Genomic DNA, 21,303 nt, shown 5'->3' with positions numbered 1-21,303 from the left:
TATTAGATGTAAATACATACAGTATATATGGTGCTGGTATGTATGCTCACCCTAAATGGTGCCAATAATCAGGGACACAACATAGGCTTGACATGGATGTGGGTACGGGTATAACCAGGAGTCAGATTAATATTCAGTGTTGCTGAAATTGTGACCAGGAGTTAAATGAATGTTCAGTGTTGTTGAAATTGACTGCCCACATGAAATTCTTGCTGTGAAATTATTTGTGGGTGGAGAGGAGGCTGGGGGGGGAACCATGATTGCCCAATTGTCGACGTCCCTTATAATATTTTATCTTTTTATACTACTATAGTATTAATTAACTGTTTGGGTTGCATGGTTGCAAGCTGGTTAATTTCCAATTTTTCTACAATCACAGAGCTTTTATACTCATTTCAAATCAAAGGGACACTGTCATATATTATTTTTTTCCCACCCAAATAACCACCTAATAACTTGTGTCAGCTAGTTGATATTAGTCACGTACAAGGTACAAAATTTTGGATCTTATTTCAAGGTAGCAGACTCGTTCTGCTGATGCTCTATAAATACTGATATGTATGGAAAAAGAAACATCCCTAAAATCAACATTAAACCTTGCTTTAAGTACACAACTTGTATTACAATAGAATGTGCTAAAATCCACACTTTTTTGTGTATTTCGTCAATAAAACCACAATTGACGCAGAAGATGAAAGGCCGGTGAAACTGTTGTTCTTGGACACGGGTTCAAGGAAGCCAGCATGCCAGTCATGATATAGTCTGTTTGCATGCCTATGTTCCATAAAATTAATTTCCTATAGCTAGTCCAGGTCTTTTACAAGGTGGTCTACGCTTGTGTCCCCCCCCCTCCCCCCTCTGACCCTTGATCGCTCTTGATTCCAGCCTACTACTAAACCTCTAACGTACCTTGGTGTTCTGACAATGGCTCAGGCAATTCATGCATTCATGAGTAAGTCCTCTTTCATATTAAGAGGCATTTTAACTGAAGTCCAAATAATACGAGTTTAATTATTTGAAACCAGGATGTATGCATTGTTTGTGGGACTTTCAGTACCATTAATAGTGCATCTCGGTTCTCCCTTGTGGTAGAGTTGGTATAAAAAAAAATGTTGCGAACCGGCAGTTAAAAAAAAAAAATTGTTGTAAAACATTGATGGCAGGAACCTTCTGGAATGTACTTATGGAAAACAAGTTTGGAGGCAAACCTAAGGATGGTTGAGCAAGATTCATAAGCCCTTCTTAATTGTCTGCTATATTTTTCTTTTTGTTTTACCATATTAGTTGTTTTCATATTTGCTAATTAGGTCTTGTTTGTCTTCACTCACTCAGTATTTAATTTTTCTTTCCATTCCTTTTTCATATCTTTCAGGTGAGACGCCACTCTATACAGAAGCAACATAAAATTTCGCCTTCTGATATTGTTTTAGTATCTGATCCACAGAGCAATGTGGTCTTCCTTTCTTCCACCCCTGGGGTTGCTACGGTAATGTTTATGAATATTCAGTACACTATTTTTTAATATCTGGTGGCGGTGGTAAGTCACATATGGTTAGGCACTATGCAGGACCATCGGGCAGGTATTCATTAAAAATCATAACATAATATTAATTTATATGCAGTACTTTTGACCAACAATTTACACCAAAAGAAAGAAGAAGAGCAATTAGAAGGAAACATCGTTTATTACAGTAAAAAACTATTGCTGTGCAGCTTATCATAAAACTGGGGACTTAAGATTGACAATAAGCTCCAGCAATTAATCATGAAATTTCAATAAAAAAGGTTTGTAGAACATTTTTCTAAGTAGGATAGTGCAAAGTACCCAGGGTCTTTTCCAACGATGAAGATGATCATTGGAATAAACTGGGTTAAAAATTCATTTTCTATCATTCATTGTTTTTCCCTTTTCAGAGGCCAAGGACAGTCCGAACAGCATCTCAGGAGGTAAGAGCCATATTAAGAATTTCACATTGTGAGAATTTAGAACAGATTATTGGCTTCAATTTTTAGTGACGGTTTTATGACATGAATTTAGTGACTGTGCAGATACAACCAATTCACATAGTATCATTCAATAATATGTTTAGAGTCCTTGCTGATAGTATCACGGACGATACTGTCCTGGCACAGCAGACTTGTAATGAGTCTGTCCAGTCCAGAGTCCTTGCTGATAATATTATGGACGATACTGTCAGGACACAGCAGACTTGCAATGAGTCTGTCCAGTCCAGAGTCCTTGCTGATAGTATTATGGACGATATTGTCCTGGCACAGCAGACTTGTAATGAGTCTGTCCAGTCCATAGTCCTTGCTGATAATATTATGGACGATACTGTCAGGAGGCAGCAGACTTGCAGCAATGAGTCTGTCCAGTCCAGAGTCCTTGCTGATAATATTATGGACGATACTGTCCTGACACAGCAGACTTGCAATGAGTCTGTCCAGTCCAGAGTCCTTGCTGATAATATTATGGACGATACTGTCCTGACACAGCAGACTTGCAATGAGTCTGTCCAGTCCAGAGTCCTTGCTGATGATATTATGGACGATACTGTCAGGAGGCATCAGACTTGCAGCAATGAGTCTGTCCAGTCCAGAGTCCTTGCTGATAATATTATGGACGATACTGTCCTGGCACAGCAGACTTGCAATGAGTCTGTCCAGTCCAGAGTCCTTGCTGATAATATTATGTACGATACTGTCAGGATACAGCAGACTTGTAATGAGTCTGTCCAGTCCAGAGGCCTTGCTGATAATATTATGGACGATACTGTCCTGGCACAGCAGACTTGCAATGAGTCTGACCAGTCCAGAGGCCTTTGCTGATAATATTATGGACGATACTGTCCTGGCACAGCAGACTTGCAATGAGTCTGTCCAGTCCAGAGCCCTTGCTGATAATATTATGGACGATACTGTCCTGGCGCAGCAGACTTGCAATGAGTCTGTCCAGTCCAGAGGCCTTGCTGATAATATTATGGACGATACTGTCCTGGCACAGCAGACTTGCAATGAGTCTGTCCAGTCCAGAGTCCTTGCTGATAATATTATGGACGATACTGTCCTGACACAGCAGAATTGCAATATAGTTATAGTTTGATAGGGTAAAATGCCCTTGTTAGCTGTGACATATTCAACCGTGTCAAATATCCACCTTCACCTAACACATTACTTTTCATCTAATGTGTGAAACTCTGGTCTGACTAAAACAATTTGTCAACCAACCCCTTAAAACACCCATCACTTTCCATCTATGACCTCATCATTTTCTTTGTCTCTGGTCACAATGCTTGCTTTATATGTTTATGTTAAAGTTGCTGGCTGTTTCATCCCCATGACTTAAGTACCTCTTCTTCAGAAAGGACAGCTCAGGATTAGGGGGAAGAGGTAAATTTTTATGTGCTGGTACCTACCACTGGTCGAGATTGGACTTGTATTTCAACCACCCTTTGTGTCCATGGACTTTATCCTTGTTGGAGAATTCAAATGGCTCATTTAATAGTGTTAAATGAAGTGTTTATCTTACCTGCAATAAAATTTCCTCTAATACCCACTGGGGGGACGTTGAGTCCTTTGGACTGTTCCAACAACTGTTATTGGCCGAATCGGGGCAGGTGGAGTGGCTGTGAGAATGCTAATTGTTAAATAATACCATTATTGAATCTCCTGGTGTCAGCGAAACACTTCATATTTGGAAGGGGTAGACCAAGGAAATGTGTACTAGCTGTGTTAAGGAGAGAGTACTACTGTATATGAAACACCAATATCTGTGATTTAGCAGGCATCTACTGAACTTGGAATTACTTATTCGCAAGCTTATACTCCTTGTACATCAAAAAACGACATCATAGTGTTTACATAAACAGACTTGTGTATGCAGAGAACTTTCATTTTATGTAGGAGTAGGTAACAGCATGTTCAGTTTCGCATCTGGGACGAATAATTTCCAACTGTTTTGACTTGGAAGGGTTTCAAGTGCCTTATTTGCTCGACGATATTATCATATAAGAATTGGATCTGGATTTTAAGGAGCGCGATTCGAACATTCATCATCTTTTACTATTGCCAGTTTTTCTGGAATGACTGCAAAGTGACACCATCATCAGTCGATAGAGAACCTTTTCAAACTTTTCAAATGGCAACCTTGAGAAAAAAAAGTTTACTTTCCGCTCATTTCATATCACAATTTTGACTAAGACTTCGTACCTCTCTCTTCGAACCAGTTCTAAAACCTGTCAGAAAAGCTCTTGGAAGAAATTTTCAGGGTTGCTAAAGTGTATTTGCAGGGTTTCATCAGCAATCAAAATTAGAGCTTCCTTTTTCCGTTCCTGGCTAATTAATATCTAGCCTACATTTCCTGCAAAGTTGTTTGCAAGTTGGAAACAATTTCATTCGAAATTGGCATATGCTGTGAAGGTTTGCTAAAAGTTGCATGAATTAAGCTATAAAATTAAGCCCAGAATATATTAATGAGCTGTTTGACAACGGTTTTATAAGCAACAGGTTGCAGATGTGACAATTGTGGAATTTTGCCTGATGTAACTTGAACTGAAATCCAGCTGGATATTTTAGAACTTAATTTCAGCTTCCAGAATTTATGTCTCAAAGTTAGGAAATGGATGCAAGCTGAGTTCTGATTTGCTGTCCTTTAAATGTGTTTGATTTATTGTCACTCTTTGGTGTAAAAACTGACTTTGAAATTCTTTTAATTATTATAATCGATCGACTTGAAATTTCAAGGCGGCAGAATGATGAATTCAAACAGTAAAACATTATCGCATCATCATCATCACCATCATGTGATCGGGGGACACAGAAGCCCCATATTAAATAGGAGAACGTTACCCGAGAGAGGAGATCTCCGTAACAAGGCCTTCCGAAAGAAACGCGGTTCCGCACCCATCGTTCATTCCTCGCACCATCTTTTCGTCGAGGACGAAGTTGATTTGGGCGTGGGCTTTGAAGAACCTGTTTATACCTGTATGTCGGATGACCGACGGGGCCATTACTGGGGGAAAGGATTAGAAACTATGGTAGGGTTTCCCAACTTTACATTGCAGATGGTAACAAAACGACGCAATGTGAAAAAAAGTTGATCCAAACTTTCTTTTACTCTTTATATTCTGATGTATTCTTTTGTTCTTTCATTGATCGTTCATTATTGATATTCATCTTTTAAGCCTGTTTCTAGCAAGACTTTCACGTCAAAACCTTGCTCGCACGTGGATCTAGCCTTTGTCTCGACACTGCTTTCGACTCAAAGGTGTCACAAAGGTACAAGCATCCATGTTACCCATACCACAATAGTTTCATGCATTGCCAGATACTCTATACCTCCTATCACATGGGTACAAGCAATTTACCTGGCATACATACCCTTGCTACATACGGTTAAGCAATGCCGAATCGGTTTTCGCATATATCGCTCGGTTTCGAGTGTGGATCACTGGGATTTAATAAAGTATCGTACCTTTAGTCTAGCTCAGGGAGCAATGACGTGGTTCGATTATATTCTAATTTGGTCGTTACTTCAGAGTTTCTCACCCCTGTGGTATTTTTCTCTCCTCCACATTTCTCTTTGCCCTCCAGGAGGAGTTTACAGATTTCTATGGCTTGTTACTCCAGACTCTGTTGCATCCTCTCGGTAGGATGGAGACAGTGGACTGCAATCCCCTGGCATTAGTAGCTCATTGTCAGAAGGTGAGTTAAGGGCAGCGTGATTTTGAATTATTCCTTCAAATAAGTAGTCAGTGGTAATTTGTACGGCCTAACTTTAGAATCTGTACCATATGAATGGGAAAGCTTTCTAGGGGCTAGGAATTATGGTTAGGAAGTAGGGTTAGGGGTTAGGAATTATGGTTAGGAAGTAGGGTTAGGGGTTAGGAATGGTACGGATTCTAAATTAGTACCATTTGTACATGTCAATCCACTGTGATCATTAAGGGTCGTCGGAGCAATGGGAAGAAGGGGATCGAGCAAATGTAAGTGTATATGAATTATATTTTATCTGTATTTGTACTAACGTGCGCTAAATTTTACCGAATAAAATTATTTTTCTTCGACTATGGAGGGAATTGAGGGGAAGGGGGTTTTCAGTATCGAGAGGAGAGAGAAAATGGGGAGGAGGGGAGGGAAGATGGCGGAAGGGGAGGGGAGGCTAAAGGGGGAGGAGGTTAGGGAATCCTCATCTAAACTCCATTTGTAGATATAAGTTACTATTTATGTTTACTGTGAATGCTAGGTAACAGTTTCCCTATGACTAACAGTTTGGTTTTGTATTCACTGCTAGAACTAGTACATGTTCAGAATTTCAGTCGTGTCTTTTGTGTTGATCCAACTCTAACTGCTTAGCTGCATCTGTAGTAACAAACAGCTAAAGTGTTTACTCTGCATACAAAGTCGTCGTTAACTATCCCACATCCTTCGTCATCCCACATTTCTGAAAATATCAGAGGTCAGGAGATTTGTCAATATTGAGCTCAAAGACAATTGCAGACGGAGCTTGTAAAGCTAATAGTGGCTATTTAGTACGTGTGCTACCTGACATCATCCCTGGGTTACACCTCTGGAGGAGATCCTTCATATACTCCGGTACATGTAGATACACTAGGTAATTTGTGGACCCCCCTCACAACAGTGGCGGAGCGTCCATGCAGTCAGGGGGGCGGATGCCCCCCCCCCCCTGACGGACTCAAATGGACTGCTGGTGCCCTTTTCAGCTTTTTACCACTTTTTACTTATTCGCGATTATTGACTTTTTTATTGCACTCTCATCTACCCTTTGACATTTTCCCATTTGTTGGCGATGACAATATTTATTCTTCGTTTATCTGCAAATTAGCAAGGCCTGGAAAGGGTAATTTCCGGCGATCTAGGGAGTATATTTACTAAAAAAAAATTCTGTACGCTCTGCGTCAACCTGTGATGGCGCTCTGCTCCGCCCCTACAGACCATTCTCGACCCCCCTGACCAATACCCCTAGCTCCGCCACTGCCCCACAACAAAAGTTTGAGAGAGGGAGGGGCATGGTTAGTCAGAGTCAGACATATCCAAGGACTTGGAAGTTGTTACCCTTCACCGCTTTAAATACCATCCCTGGATGATTCCATAACCGCACTTTAACTATTGTTGCTTGTTTTATTGTAACGCACTCATAGGATGATTTTGACAGTTGTAGGCTGCATGCTGGTATATATTCATACACACTCAGTTAGACTTGATAGGTAGATTGAAAGGTAGTGTGAGATGTATAGCTGTTTGAGGAAATTTAACGGGTCGGTCGGAATATTGACTATGTGAACCACAGACAAAGAAAACGAGACAATACAACTGAAGTGAAAAAGATCACGAGTAATCCAAAGAAAATATTAGGATTATAATGTAAATCTCGAATCCATTGGACCGTAAAACAGAAGGAACTAGGTGGGAAAGCTTAATAGTTGAACCCAGAAAATCAATGAATTTACGAAACGAGCATCGTACGATTTACTTATTCAAGAGTTGTGTATTTAATCATCAAAGGGCAAGTGTACTTGTTTAAAATACGAAAAGAAATATTGTTGATTTACTTGACAGAAATTATTATAAAGGATCCCTCTCTTGATTTACTTGGTTTCTGAGTACACTATCTGGCAGTAGTGCTTCTTGTCAAAGAAGGAGACCGAGGAGGGGGGGATTGGGTAGTAATGGAGAAAATAGAAGAAAAAAGTACAGTTGATGTTATGAAATATTACACTAATGGTGCTTAGTTACTTTTAATTTAAAATAAAAGTTTTGATGAAGGTTAACCTACAATATTGGAAGCTACACAGCATCGTTTTTCTTCAACCAACTACGTCAATGGTTTGAAGAAAGGAAACTGATATTGTGTCATCTAGCTGCTTCATCACAGTTATAAATTAAACCCCCCCCCCCACCCCTAGTGGAAATGTACAAGGGGTTGTTTTTTTTTGTGTGTCAAACATAGCGTCATTCTATCTGAATACTACTCTACATAATTTGAGGCACTTTTTTGATAAAAGTTGCTATTGATTTCTGGGGCATTCTTATTATTTCATCTTATTATTTATATCATTTCAATAGGTCTTTGGTGTGGACAATGCTGAGCATGGCAAACTGGTGAAGAAGGAACTCACTAAAATTGTAAGTAAAGTTTGAAATTAAATTCTGTGGGGAGGGGGAGGAAGGGGGGAGGGGAGAAAGATAACATTTTGGCTTATTTTTGGTTACGTTTTTCTAAATCATAGGCACTTACATGAATATGACAGGTCTCAGTTTAAGTTTGGCAATGAAATTAGGTTTAAGGAACATTATCACAGCTAGGGTATGTGGAGGATATGTTGAAGTCACACTCTTGACCTGGGACCAGTATTGTAGTATTGTTGTAAAGATGTATTTGAAGCCTTAACCAAATTCCCATCAGAAAAAAAAGAGGATAGAAAAAGGGTGGGAAGAGCACACTGCGATAAAGTAAGTTTGCTTACTATATTTTATCTTATTTTGTTGTTGTCTTACAGCCAAGTAGCTACCTACTGAAGGTGACAGTTGTGGAAGCCAAGGATATCAAGAGCATGGATGCAAATGGTAAGATGAGAATTTAATAATCTGAAGCCTGCAAGCCTGGATAATCCTTTAATTAATAGCGCCATTTTTTTTTCACTTTTGTTTCTTCTTCTCCATTCTTTAGGTTTGAGTGACCCCTACTGTCTGATAGCTCTCCTAAACAAGGGCGCTGCTGCAGGTGACAATTCCAGCCTCCAGCATTCCACATCTGTGGTCGATCAAACCGAAGCCGCCAACCCAGGTGAGGGGGACCTTGAATAATTTTCAGACATTTTAAATAATTTGTTATTTAATGATAACCCCAAAATCTAGCTGTTTACATTTGTTGCAAGGAAAATACTGCTTTATTAAAAATTAATAAAAATAAAAATTTAAGATGAAAGGTTTGAGAAAAGGGTGGACCTCTCTGACAACATATCTGTCCTTCTACTACAACCACATGGACAGCCCCCTCTAAACCTAGTTTGAACTGTGACCTATGACCCGGAAGGAGAGTAGCTACCCCTCCTCCAGTGCACTGTCATCCTTCCCCCGTTTTAATATTCCGAGAGAAAGAATTAAAAAGGTATATATCATACCGTGCGTTTGACCTTCCCTCCCACCCTGATAGGCAAGCTGAAACGAAAGACAGTCAGTTCGGGTGAAATGGAGCCTCCGAGTCCCGGGTTGCCACGGAAACAGTCCAACGATATCACCGATCTGATTCCTGGGATGGAAGGTGCGGAAGCCTTCTTTAAGACGGAATGTCAGAAGGAGACGCTTCATCCGGTTTGGAACGAAGAGTTTCACATGCAAGTATTTTTTACTCTCATTTTCTTTTCCAGTAATTTAAGCCTGATAGTTGACTCGTTCTGCAGTAGCAAGAGCTCTGTATAGCCAAAATACTGATTATTGGGGGTTGGGGTTGGGAGAGGTCCATGGCCTCCTGTCACCACAGTATTGTGAGCCCTGCTTATTCAACACCAAACTGTCACATGTTGACCCCCCCCCCCTTCATTAGCATCAAAACTCAACTACATATAGCTCTATCAATTTTGTGGGTTTTTTTGCACATCTAGGGAGGTGTTAGCGATCGAAGGTCGTAGCCTTAGCATCACCATGTGGGACTTTGACGAGGAGACCAGCCTGTGGTCTGCTATGAAGGGCGTTGAAGGAGGACACAAAATGGCCGGTGTCAAGAAGTAGGCAATATTTCTTGTTTTTTTTCTATTTCTGTTTTCCATTCATTTTACTGTATAGGTGGACTTCTCTTTGGATTCTTGTTTTATTACTTTGGAAAATTTTTGGAACCCATGTCAAGACAGTTTATTAGTTTCTCTAGCTAAATTTCACTTCAGATAATAAGGAAAATATCAAAAATTGAAAAATATAATGTGTGTCTGTGCTTGTGATTAATGCCAACATGAAACTGTGTCTTGAGACAATTTTTTATTCAGATTCCAATATAATCTCCAGAAATATTCTCTGAGTTGTCGCTGATGGCTGCTTGATCAGAAAGTTTCTGCTTGTTTAAGTAGAGACGCTTACTGAATATATACCGCATATTTTACCACAAGTTTGGCATATGATGTGCTGGTCTGTGATATCTTCTCTCAAACTCATTCATCCTTTCAGCATTTTTCGTCACATGAAACACGGGATCAATAAATCAGGCGACGATTTCATCGGTCAGTTGGTGATCCCTCTGGCCGACATCCCCGCAGCTACCAGAGTTGAGAAATGGTACCGGCTCCAGAAGGGATCCTCGAAGCATAGCGTCACGGGCCAGTGCAGGCTTAAGATGCAGTACACAAGAAAAGATGTGGTAAGTTTAACGGTAGGACTAGGAAATAGTTAATCATACATGTGTGTTTTTACTACACTGTTTTAGCCAATGGTATTGGCCTTTGCTTTATTCGGCTTGATGGAGTGGTCTGTATTACAAAACTCAACAAAACAGATGCAAAACAATTTTGTTAATGATAAGTAATTGAGGAAGAATTTTGAGAACTGCCCTCAAAGTTAGAGTTGAGATATTTATATATATAAATATATATATATATATATTTTATATATATATATATATATATAGAGAGATATAAGTAAATGGACAATGGGAAACTTGACTTGGCAATTACAAGCAATGGAAAAAGAGATAAAGACATTTTTTACCACACTGGGATTCGACCCAGTGACACGTCCACCCTCCCCCATACCCTAGCTACCTCTTTTGCTTGAGTGTATACCTTGCCAGATATCAAAATAAGAAGATGGGGCAATTACCTAGAGGCGCCAAAGATCAGGTACTTCATCTGTGAATATTTCAGACAAGACGCACCAAGCATTCTATTTTCAGGTTTTGCTTTTCAAACTTAATTATGGGAAGGGGAAGGGTGGGGGGGGGGCAAGCATACAAAGCCTTCGAGTCCAGAATGTGTACATGTCGCGTTGCCTCAAGGTTAGGAAAACCATCTCGTTCTTATCGATGGTTCCCTCTTTTGCTTCCCAATCTTTCCTCTTTTAATTTGAATAAAGTGTACTTCAGGGTTTTAATACTTGTTTTATATTCTCCTGATTGCTTCATTCTACTTTAGGAAGAGGGGTATGCCACCGCTCGGTTTGACTGTTACAACCAGCTGTCAGCGGCAGTCCACACGTACGAAGCCGAAGTGCATTTTACGGAGGTATGATGTTTGGATCTTTATTTATTTATGGGTGAATTTCTAGATTGGTGTTGACATTGTCTGTTTGTTTGTTGGGTTGGGTTGGGTGGACTTGAGGACAAAGTTCCGTCCCCTGAAAGTGTACCTCAGGTTTCACTCGTAGGTAAGAAAAGAGAGATCACAAGCTTCAGTGTACAGTTCGATCTTGAAAAAATGTTTCTTAGTCACGTCAGGTCTTAGTCTTATATTTAAAGTATTATGTTGTTGTTTCTATGTCGAATAAACAGTTTATTAGGATTTCTGTAGTTTACAATGAGTATAGGCACCAACTTATATAATCTTTATGGTGTCAGAGGAGACAACTTGTTTGACAATTTGAATATGCAAATGTTATAATGGCTGCTGAACTTTTATGCCACATGTGCTAATTTATGTGGCCGATGAGTGATTTCTGTGCTATTATTGAAAGTCTACTCTTTAGCTCTTGCTATTTATTACAGAAGAAATGTTTCTTCAAATAATGGAAGCTGAAAGAGGGCGAAAGTGTTTGGGTGGGGGTGGGTGGGGTGGGGGTTGGGCTTCCTTTTCATGTGTCAAAGTGAATAATCTCCTTGAGAGAAACATAGTTATCAGTCTACAAGTTTCTGTGCACTGTATGAGTGATAAAGGACGATTTTTATTTGTGGGGTATGGAAGGAGAAGGGGGCTAGGCTTAGGGGAGTCTGTGGGTGAAGAGGGGGTCAAAGAAGGGTCTGGAAAGGGTTTTGATAAAGTGTCAGAAAGAAGAAAGTTAAGAAACTGTACCTTCCATATCTTCCCATCGTCACTGTACTTAATAATGGTGAAGGATTTAATGACAAATTTTTGACTGACTGTATTTTGTAAGTTAGCTGCGAGACCACACTTGTTGATCAAAACAATATTTATCGGTTCTTATTATAAACAAAAGACAGATAAGGTTATCTCTAGCCGTTTTCCAAAAACAGTTAATGTTAAAGATTTAGAGATAAAAGAAACTAGAACATGTATGTTTTAAGTGATTGAATTAATCTGGCATGAGTTGATATCAGGGTGATAAGAAGGCATTCATAAATGTTTACAAGTCAAGCGCTTCTACTTGTACCTGTCTAATTTTTAGGAGCAGGTTGGTTGCCTGAAGTAGCATATTTAGAAGGCTTTAAATGTCATCCGTGTTGCCCCCAAATATGCCATTGTTATAAAAGAGATTCTAGTGATACTGTCACTCATGGGCAAAGGTGTGGCAAGAATTTTCCAAACCACCCTAAAAACAGTTTCCCCATTGTGAGATATTTAACTAACTGACTAACTGACTAACAAACTAACTAACCAACTGACTAACTGACTAACTAACTAATTGAACAGACCTCAATGTCAGGGGAACGATTGACAAGGTTAGAACCTTTGTCAGGAATTTTAAGTATTTTTGGGAAACTGTGATTGGCGATTCTAAGGCATGCCTTAAATATTTGTATAAACCAAATACCTGAAGACCTTTAAAGCTTAGTGGAGATGCCGTTTATCAGAATCCAAATATCAAAGGTCTTTTGGTAGTTGTTTGTTGTCAAGGGATACAATGCTAAATCCACTTTGAATTAAAGCAGTAGCTTGTACAGTTGAATCTTGCCTCTCACTCACTCAAATTATGAAAGGAGGGAGAAGACGTTGTCTAACAACAATTAACACCAAATGTTTGAGACGGTTTAGTCTGCTGGAACTGAAGTAGATAACATTTTTTATTAGTGATGGATGCTATTTTAAAGTGCAGTTGGAGGTGAAGATGTATATGTCTTAATTAGTTTAGGTTTGCAGAACTCTGTCTTTTGCAGGGGTGGAGGGAGAAGGGGGGGCAGTCAGCATATATGTAAACTTGTATACTAGAGGTGTGGAAGACAAGCAAATTTTAAAATAATGGAAACATTGTGAGATATGAAGACACAAAAAGCTAAGTAAATGGTGAGATGGCAGAACTGGGGGACACTCCCGTAATTAGCAGATAGTCAACCATTTGGGAAAAGGGCACTTCAATTTAGAAGCTGTTGCGCAAGGTTCAACTCAGCTATTCTTTAGTGCAAGGAATCACCCTATATACAGTGTGGTTGCCAAAAGACGGTTAAAGGTAAGGGGGCGGGAGGGGAGTGGCCAGAGGTGTTGTGTGATGGGATGTTTTAGAGCAAGATATGCTCTTTGAAGTAACTGCTGCCATTTGAATCCCATGATTTTGAGAAACCTTGTTTAGTGTTTGAAGTAGTTATTGTTAATTCACAGGGTGCAGGGGAGTTGTGGTGGGGATGACAGGGGGGGGGTAGAGTACTTATTAATCCAAAAATTAGATTTACAGTATAGTCTTTGTTTCATTGTTGTAATTGCTTGGGACTTGAGCTGGGTTTAGATAAATAAAAGGTTTCAGTAAGTGGGACGGTTGAGTCTGGTGTAAATTGTATTCAAGTGTCAACCATATATTCAGTTAATGTGGTGAACCCACCCACTTATGCTGTTGTAGAAGAACACATAGATATATCGTTGATGTGGTAGAACCCACTTATGCAGTGTAATTAACCTGTGTCTTCCTAACATTAAGTGTTTATTACAGTGAACTAAGTTTACAAACTATGTAGTCTGCTCCGTTGTTTACTGAGTACATACGGTTTGCCTTAATTTACATATACTTCATCAGTCAACAAAAAGAGAGTTTGACAACTTTGACCTTTGCCCTGCCGGTTTGCTCCCACCTGTTTCAGTTATACACGTACTGCAAACATACTACAACAAGTGCCCTGGGTCAGGGTGGGCTCATTCAGAGTTCAATCTTACATGGTCGTTTTGGAATGTTCTAGTCTCAAATGTTGTAAAATATTTCAATAAAGTACTATGTAAAGGCAAGCAAATGAAAAAGATTGAGTAATTGAAAACTGAGATAGGAAAAATTGTCCATCCTACCTGAGAATGGTTTAAGAGAGAGCCTCAAAATGAACTGTTGGTTTTTGTGTATAGACCAAGCTTCAGTTGGATTGAGACTAATTGTAGGTTTTGCAATAACTGCTGGAGAATAAAAGGAAGGCCTACTGAGAAATGATGTGGTTATGTTATAGACTGTGTGTTCATATCATGCTGATATTGACATGTTTCCCTAGTTCCCCCTGCACCCCCCTCCCCCACCCTCCCCACCCCCTGTAACACACACAGACTTTTGCATGTACTAGTCTTGGAGCTGTATTATGTGTACAAAAGAGAACAACAGTTGATATATGCTGTGCCTCTGTTTGATGCAAACAAAAAATTGGATTGGATTTTTTAACTTTAAAAAAATAATTCCTTGGATATTTAGCATGGTGTAAATGTTTGTAATGCTATATACAGGGAATATTAAAGTTTAAGATTGAGGAACATATCTAATAATGTTCAAATTTAATAAATGGCTAAAACAGTCTTTTTGTGTTTGGTCAGGTTGACAGCATTAAAGTTTCAGTGTGGTGACAAAAATGTCTTGCACATGCGCTTGTAGTGACATTAAATTATATGCATTATTAATGCAAACATAATCTGTCCTACAGTATAGAAACATTGCTGTATATGCCTCAGTACATAATGATAATTCAAATGAAAGTGTTCTCTAAACAATTTATGGCATTGTAGTTAAGGAAGTTTGATATACTAACGAACTAACTAACTAACTAACTAACGAACTAACTAACTAACTAACTGACTAACTAACTAATTAACTGACTAACTAACTAACTGAACAGACCTCAAGTCAGGGAAACGATTGACAAGGTTAGAACCTTTGTCAGGAATTTGTCCAGAGGTTCGAAACCGGTAAGGAAGGTTGTAATTTCACTGTAGTACTTCTCGGTCATAATTTCACTGTATATATATATATATATATATATATATATATATACCAAAACAGAAACTAGTATTGTTCGATACAGGTGACAAATGCCTACAGTGGAATTATGACCTTCCTTACCAGTTTCGAACCTCTGGACATACAATCAGCGCCCATAGCCTAGTCATTAGGGTTTCCGCATATAAAGCGGGAGGCCCGGGTTCGAATCCCAGTGGAGGCTGGAAGTTTTTTCACTGTTCTTGATTTTCCAACTCACTACATTTTCAGATATATATATACAACAGCCACGTTGCATATATCTCTTTAACTTTAAGCTAAACGGATTTTAAAGATCACAACTTTGATTTCGTTCTTGTCTTCTTTCCTTTAAACTGTTTAATTTTTAGAAAAGAAAGGGTCCCTGGGATGGGAAGCTCAGTAAACTAAGCCAGCATCTTCTTGATTATTATGCCATTCTGCAAGACATCAGCAAGCTAGCCCAGCTGATTGTGTAAGTCTCTTATGTATACTTTCAACCAATTTTAATACGTGCTTTTTCAGTTAGATTTCATCTTTTTTTTGTTTTAGTTTTCAATGCTATTCTATACCAAAATCCCCAAACAAGGTCATTTGTTAAATTTTTGACTTGACAAGTTCCATCACAAATATTGGAATAAAATTTGTATATAATAAAGAAAGAAATTCCAGTTTGCTTTTTATATCTGATTATTACTATATGTAAATATGCCTACGGGCCGGACAGAATTTTGAGAAGAGAATCATTTGATACTCACTCATTAGCTGTCATTTGGTGTTCGCTAGGAGGGCGTCCTAGTTTCACCGATGGTGCTCTTTCTTTTGACTCTTGTAATCGGTGTCCAAATACAAAAAAACTGCCGTATGGTAGTTAGATATTTCTGCAGTATACTGGCTGCAAATCTGCTAGCAATAGCCATAAATGGTCACAATTATATTAAAATTTTTATGAAGCTTTGTGTGTGTCACTGACGATGGGTGTTTCTTTTTTTGGCTTCCTACTGAGATAATAATTTTGTATCTAGTTTGATTTAGAACTATTTTGAAGGTTTGCAAGGTCAGCAAAGGGTTATGGTATGTTACCATAGACAGTTTTATAAGGGTATGCATGACACACGTAAGCAAAATTTAAAGTGGATACAAGAGGTTGCGGGATGTATATCTGTATTTTACCAATTTTTATCTGATCAAATTGCTTGTGTTTGTTCAGCCTTGAAAAGTTTATCAACCACTTTTTGATGCAAATGTTCCGTTTTCTGACTTTTTATTAATACCCAGCCACTTATCGTGCATGCTGCAGTACGTCAGAGAATATAGCAGCAAAAAATATCTAAAGAAACTCGTCAAAATGGCTGCCCTCGACAAAGGTCTGACGGAATCAGAAAATGGAGAAGACAAAAGTGCCGCAGACACTGCTGTCCAAGGATCATCGGACCAGCCAGATGTGGCAAAGGGCGGTCGGGATTCTCCAGACTCCCCTAAGGCGGAGATGGGGTTAGAGGGGAAGGTACCGGCACTGTTGATGGATCGAGTATTCCGGGAGATAACCTACAGCATCCACTCAGAGTTTGTTGCTCTGCTGTGTCCGTCAGAGGTGGACGAACCGCAGGCAAACCACCAGGAATTCTTGGAGAATAACCCCAAATGGATGACTCATGAGGTAAATAAATATATGGACTCATTTTACAATTACTGCACTTTGATGAAGGGATGCTATCAAGAATTCTTTCAATTAATTACAAAATTAACAGCACCCCATTTTTTTGTTTTTGTTTTTTTGTTAGAAAAGTAGGCAAGGCTGAATGTAAAATCTGTGAAAACTTGTTCGGTCTGTGAGTTTGATGTAAGTCTTTTGTAAGGTTTGTGGGAATAAGAAATAATAGACATTTTAAAAAAAAAAAAATTGGAAAGAATGTTGAAAAAATGTTATTAAGGTAGTTAGCATCTTGTCTGGACACTAATTATTCAATGAGGTATTCACAAACTATGTTGGGCTAATTTGTGTTTGCATGACATTGGCCTATGTGTGACATTTCATATGTAACTGTACCTGGTTCCCAAAAATATATTTAAAATGAACAAAAAAATGGAAGCAGAATGGGGATAATTATAGGAAATAGGATGATGATTTAATGATTTGATAAGTCTGATGTCATTTTCTTCTTTCCTGCTTCTTGGAGGATGGAGTTTTCAAGTAAGTTATTCTGATAACTTAGTTGTCAAGTAAGTTATTCTGGTAAGTTATTCTGATAACTTACTTGTCAAGCAAGTTATACTGGTACAGTATCCTTAGTTTGCCGAAACCATCATTTCTGGACCGGGTATTAATTTAATCATGATCTTGTTGTAAGGAAAAACAATTTAATTTCAGGCTGTATGCCTCTGTGAAGATGTCCCTACTAATCCAGTCAAACATTCACATCCAGTAAATGAATACATTGAAAATTTGAAATTGAATATTTGATTTAATTTGGTGATTAATTTGGTGATTATTTGGTATTGTTTTCATAAAGCGTTTGTTTCCCTTTAAGAGTGTTGCTGTTTGCTTCCTTCTTGTTGAGAAATTTTTGTCTGTCTGTCTGTCCGTCTTTTTTCAATTTTCTTCATTTTTGGCCAGTTCTTTCTTCTAGTTAACAAAAATACAGTGACAGTAAATATATAATCTTACCCCTCCCCCCACCCAATAAAGAAAAACTTTCAAAGCAAACTAGATTACATGAAAACTCAAATTCTTATTTACCTTGTTTTTCTCTCGTCGACAGCTGACAATGTTAGAGGGCTCTGTGACTGAATACATAGATATGTGTCTCAAGGATATTGAGAATGGACCGTCTCTGTTTCCTCCAGGGAAGCCAGAATTCCTGGAAGAAATACATCAACTTTACAGGTAAGCCACTGTTCTCAAGATGTAGTACCTTTGTACCCTGTCTGTGGTTGAAGTCATTGACATCTGTATGAGAACTGTCTCAAAACATGACTAAAGCACAAAAGATCAAAATTGATATACATGTGATAGTGAAACAACATACAGAATTTTGTTCCGAAATCCAGGATATCTGCTTTTCAAGAAGTTCGGTTGTTGGAAATGGTCTGTAATGGTCTGAAAAAGTTCATTGCAATCATGTCAGCTTCTTATAGCCGTATATTTACCTGACATCCAACGGGTTTCAACGATTCATAAAAACTATGAAAGTTCATGAAACAGTTTTATTATTTACTCAATATCAACAAGAGAAACCTGAAGAATTGAAGTCCAACATCATTTGTCTTTGATTCATATATAATTTGTAATGCATTTCCATTTTCAGCATTATGGTTAATAATGACTTATAAAACAAAGATGGTATTGAATTGCAACCTGCACTGAATGTTTTCGTTCCTTTAAATGTTTAGATATATTGCATATCAAACTGAAGATTTTTACTTCCATGCCTGCAGATGTGAGCATATAATCGATCTTGGGGCCTTCAGTCAAATCTTACATGCTGGTTTTTGAGCACCTGTGAGCTAAGTCATTCACTGACGTTAGTAAAGATTCTAACTTCTTCCCATCTTCTCAGGCTCCAGAACATCCACACGGTACTGTCCATGAAGATATGGCCTGTGGACCATCGAACTGCTCACGAAAAGATGCAAGACGTGTTGACGACGGCCATCACAACAGACACACGGAAATGGCTGATAGAAAACTTGAAGGAATTACCACAGCAAGATGAACCTCTGGTAAGGTTCTGTTATTCCAATCCCCCACCCACCTACTCTCCCACTCATCACCCATCCCCTCTCCTCCTATTATTTCATTGAGGTTGTATATAATACCTTATCTATAGAAAACAAATGCAGAAAGAAAAAAATTAATATGCATTATGTATAGGTTTTGGTGGTCAATAACATTTTATCTTTTTAATATCATAGATGCTTGAAGTCAACTGCATAAAAAGCAAATCATAAAATAATTGTTTATAACTAAGAAGATGTCTACATTTTTAACCTTAATAGGTCACATAATTAATGTTCACTTTTCTTTTTCCCCCTTTTTTTTCGAACACTGTTTTCATTAGAGGGTGGAGGGTGTAATTAACTTTACATTATCTATAAACCTATAAAAATAGTTTATGTTCTACCAGTTTATATAGAGCAATCCTCGGAAGTTATAATCATATTCTTTGTCTCAATCTCATTAGAAACCTGCGGAATTGGTTGCAGTGATTGATGAAGTTATTTCCGTGTTTAGCGATCTCTGTGTCTACTGCAAGACGATGAAGGAGTATAAAAACTCTTTTGCAAGGTCAGTTAAGAAAATATTCATTTATTTTCATAAATCAGCATTTTTGCATTGATTTTTATTAATGTTCAATATTCTATTTGGTATAGTAGAATCATGCAACAATGCAATTCATAGATTGACTGAGCAAGTCATATTTCAAAATAATGGAAAATGTCCAAACTTTTGAAATCTCTGCCAAAATTTGCTATTGGTATGTGATTTCATTCTCGATAGAACAGTTTCTGGGTGATGAATGGAATGGTAAAAATATTTGGAAAGGTGTTTTGATATGATTAACTGCAAATTTAATTTCTGTAACACATTGTTGTTGGGTCAAACTACTACCAGAATTTTACAATTTTCGCAACTCATTCCAAAACTAAACAGTTTGTGTTTTACTTGTCTTATCTTGTCTTGTAAATAAATTGCTTCATCTTTCCTTATACAACCTAAGATTTTTGCTTGATATTAATAAATAAAGCAAGATTTGTTTTTCTTCACTTTCTTCCCTTCACAGGTTCAATGTGAAATATTTTTCTGTGGTTGCCAAGGTGACAGACAACTATTTGTCCAAGTCACTGCAAGATATGATTAAAAGAATAACGTTTTATCTTCTGAAATACAAACGCTTTCCTGAAAATATCAGCGAGTCCAGCATCGCCAGTCTTCGGCTTTACTTCACGGTCAAGAAACTGGTAACGATCCTCGCTGAAAATATAAACAACGGGTAAGTGATACCCTTCTGGATGAGTGGTAACAAACACCCCTCCCACAAAAAAAGAGACACCAGCTTAGCAGCATTGCAACAAGTATAAGTAAATGTCCAGTGGAAGACATAATCCAAATTAAGGAAAACGTTTATTATCCACAACCTGTCTTGTTTTAGATGTGGGTAAAGTTTGTGGCAGGGAGGGGGGAGAGGGGAGGAGAAGGGGGGTATGGAGGGATTGGGGTAGCAAAAGGGATGAAGAAGAAGTAGGCAAAGAGAAACTTTGATCCAAGTTACTACACTTGCAAGGGCCATATCAGTATAGCTTGTTCCTAACTGTGGTCTCTACAAGGTGTGGCTGTCTTCATCTGTTTGTGTCAAATAGCGCCCTTTGCTGTTCCAGGAATTGGAATACAATTGTTGAAAAATCCAACTTAAGGACAACATTTATTATCCACAACTGTCTTGTTTTAGATGTGGGTAATGTTTGTGGCAGGGAGATGGGGAGGGGAAGGGGTGTATGGATGGGATAGGGGTAACAAAGGGATGAAGTAGAATTTCCTCCATTGAAATGGGATCATCTCTGTTCATGGCATTTGTAATAATGTTCATGTAAAATTAAAGAAAGCAAATTTTCAACCCTGGAAAAAGATGGTCTTTAAAGTGAATTGACATAAATTTTTACCTTTGTCACAAATTGTTAAAATTTATCATGTAATGTTTGGATTTCTTAGCAACTGGTGTAAAAGTTAATCACATCTCACTGGATATTTTTTTAATTTTGTTTCCTTCAGAGACGAGCTGGATCTGTTGCACTACCACAAATGGTTTCAGGAACCACTTATCTATTGGCTGGTCACATTCCAACACGAAATATCTCAACGTGTCAAAATGGCGTTGGAAGTGGACAAAGAGATGGAGCTCGTCCATTCAGTGGTCAAGTATTCACATTCCGCTGTAGACGTCGAATCATGTTTCTCAAAGGTAATTATCCAAAAAACTCAACAAAAATGACTCTTGTTATGTTGTTTTGGGGGTTTTTTCGATTGTTTTTTTAATTTTTTTTATTAATTTTGCTTCTTTGTCTGTTGCTTGTTTGTGTATTCTCAGTTTTAATTTAATTTACTTTCCTTTTTTTTTTTGTGTGCTTGTTGTTGTTGTTGCTGTTAATTTTTTTTTTTTTTGCTGTTAATATTTTTTTAAACAAACGGACACTTTGTGTATCTCTTCCATACAT

General features: G+C 38.2%; 1 protein-coding gene across 5 annotated transcripts in view; it reads left to right on the top strand.

Moving 5' to 3' along the window:
* Positions 1-21,303, top strand: part of LOC139981476 (protein unc-13 homolog D-like) — a 46,292-nt gene that overhangs the window by 13,088 nt on the left and 11,901 nt on the right. For 2 of the 5 annotated variants that reach the window (XM_071993889.1, XM_071993890.1), the window contains exons 2-18: positions 1,373-1,486; positions 1,915-1,947; positions 5,593-5,703; positions 8,086-8,145; positions 8,520-8,586; positions 8,690-8,806; positions 9,176-9,356; positions 9,624-9,746; positions 10,180-10,369; positions 11,139-11,228; positions 15,462-15,565; positions 16,369-16,750; positions 17,853-17,977; positions 18,651-18,813; positions 19,275-19,378; positions 19,875-20,084; positions 20,861-21,050. In XM_071993889.1, coding sequence (XP_071849990.1) covers positions 1,373-1,486; positions 1,915-1,947; positions 5,593-5,703; positions 8,086-8,145; positions 8,520-8,586; positions 8,690-8,806; positions 9,176-9,356; positions 9,624-9,746; positions 10,180-10,369; positions 11,139-11,228; positions 15,462-15,565; positions 16,369-16,750; positions 17,853-17,977; positions 18,651-18,813; positions 19,275-19,378; positions 19,875-20,084; positions 20,861-21,050 — 2,364 coding nt within the window. Of the gene's footprint in view, positions 1-1,372; positions 1,487-1,914; positions 1,948-4,602; positions 5,037-5,592; positions 5,704-8,085; positions 8,146-8,519; positions 8,587-8,689; positions 8,807-9,175; positions 9,361-9,623; positions 9,747-10,179; positions 10,370-11,138; positions 11,229-15,461; positions 15,566-16,368; positions 16,751-17,852; positions 17,978-18,650; positions 18,814-19,274; positions 19,379-19,874; positions 20,085-20,860; positions 21,051-21,303 lie in introns of those variants that run through there. The other 3 variants (XM_071993887.1, XM_071993886.1, XM_071993888.1) reach the window with 3 other exon arrangements.

The sequence above is a fragment of the Apostichopus japonicus genome, chromosome 15 (assembly GCF_037975245.1).
Source record: "Apostichopus japonicus isolate 1M-3 chromosome 15, ASM3797524v1, whole genome shotgun sequence".
NCBI classification, from domain to species: domain Eukaryota; kingdom Metazoa; phylum Echinodermata; class Holothuroidea; order Aspidochirotida; family Stichopodidae; genus Apostichopus; species Apostichopus japonicus.
The sequence above is the reverse complement of the archived record's forward strand: the minus strand, read 5'-3'. Positions and strand labels throughout refer to the sequence as shown.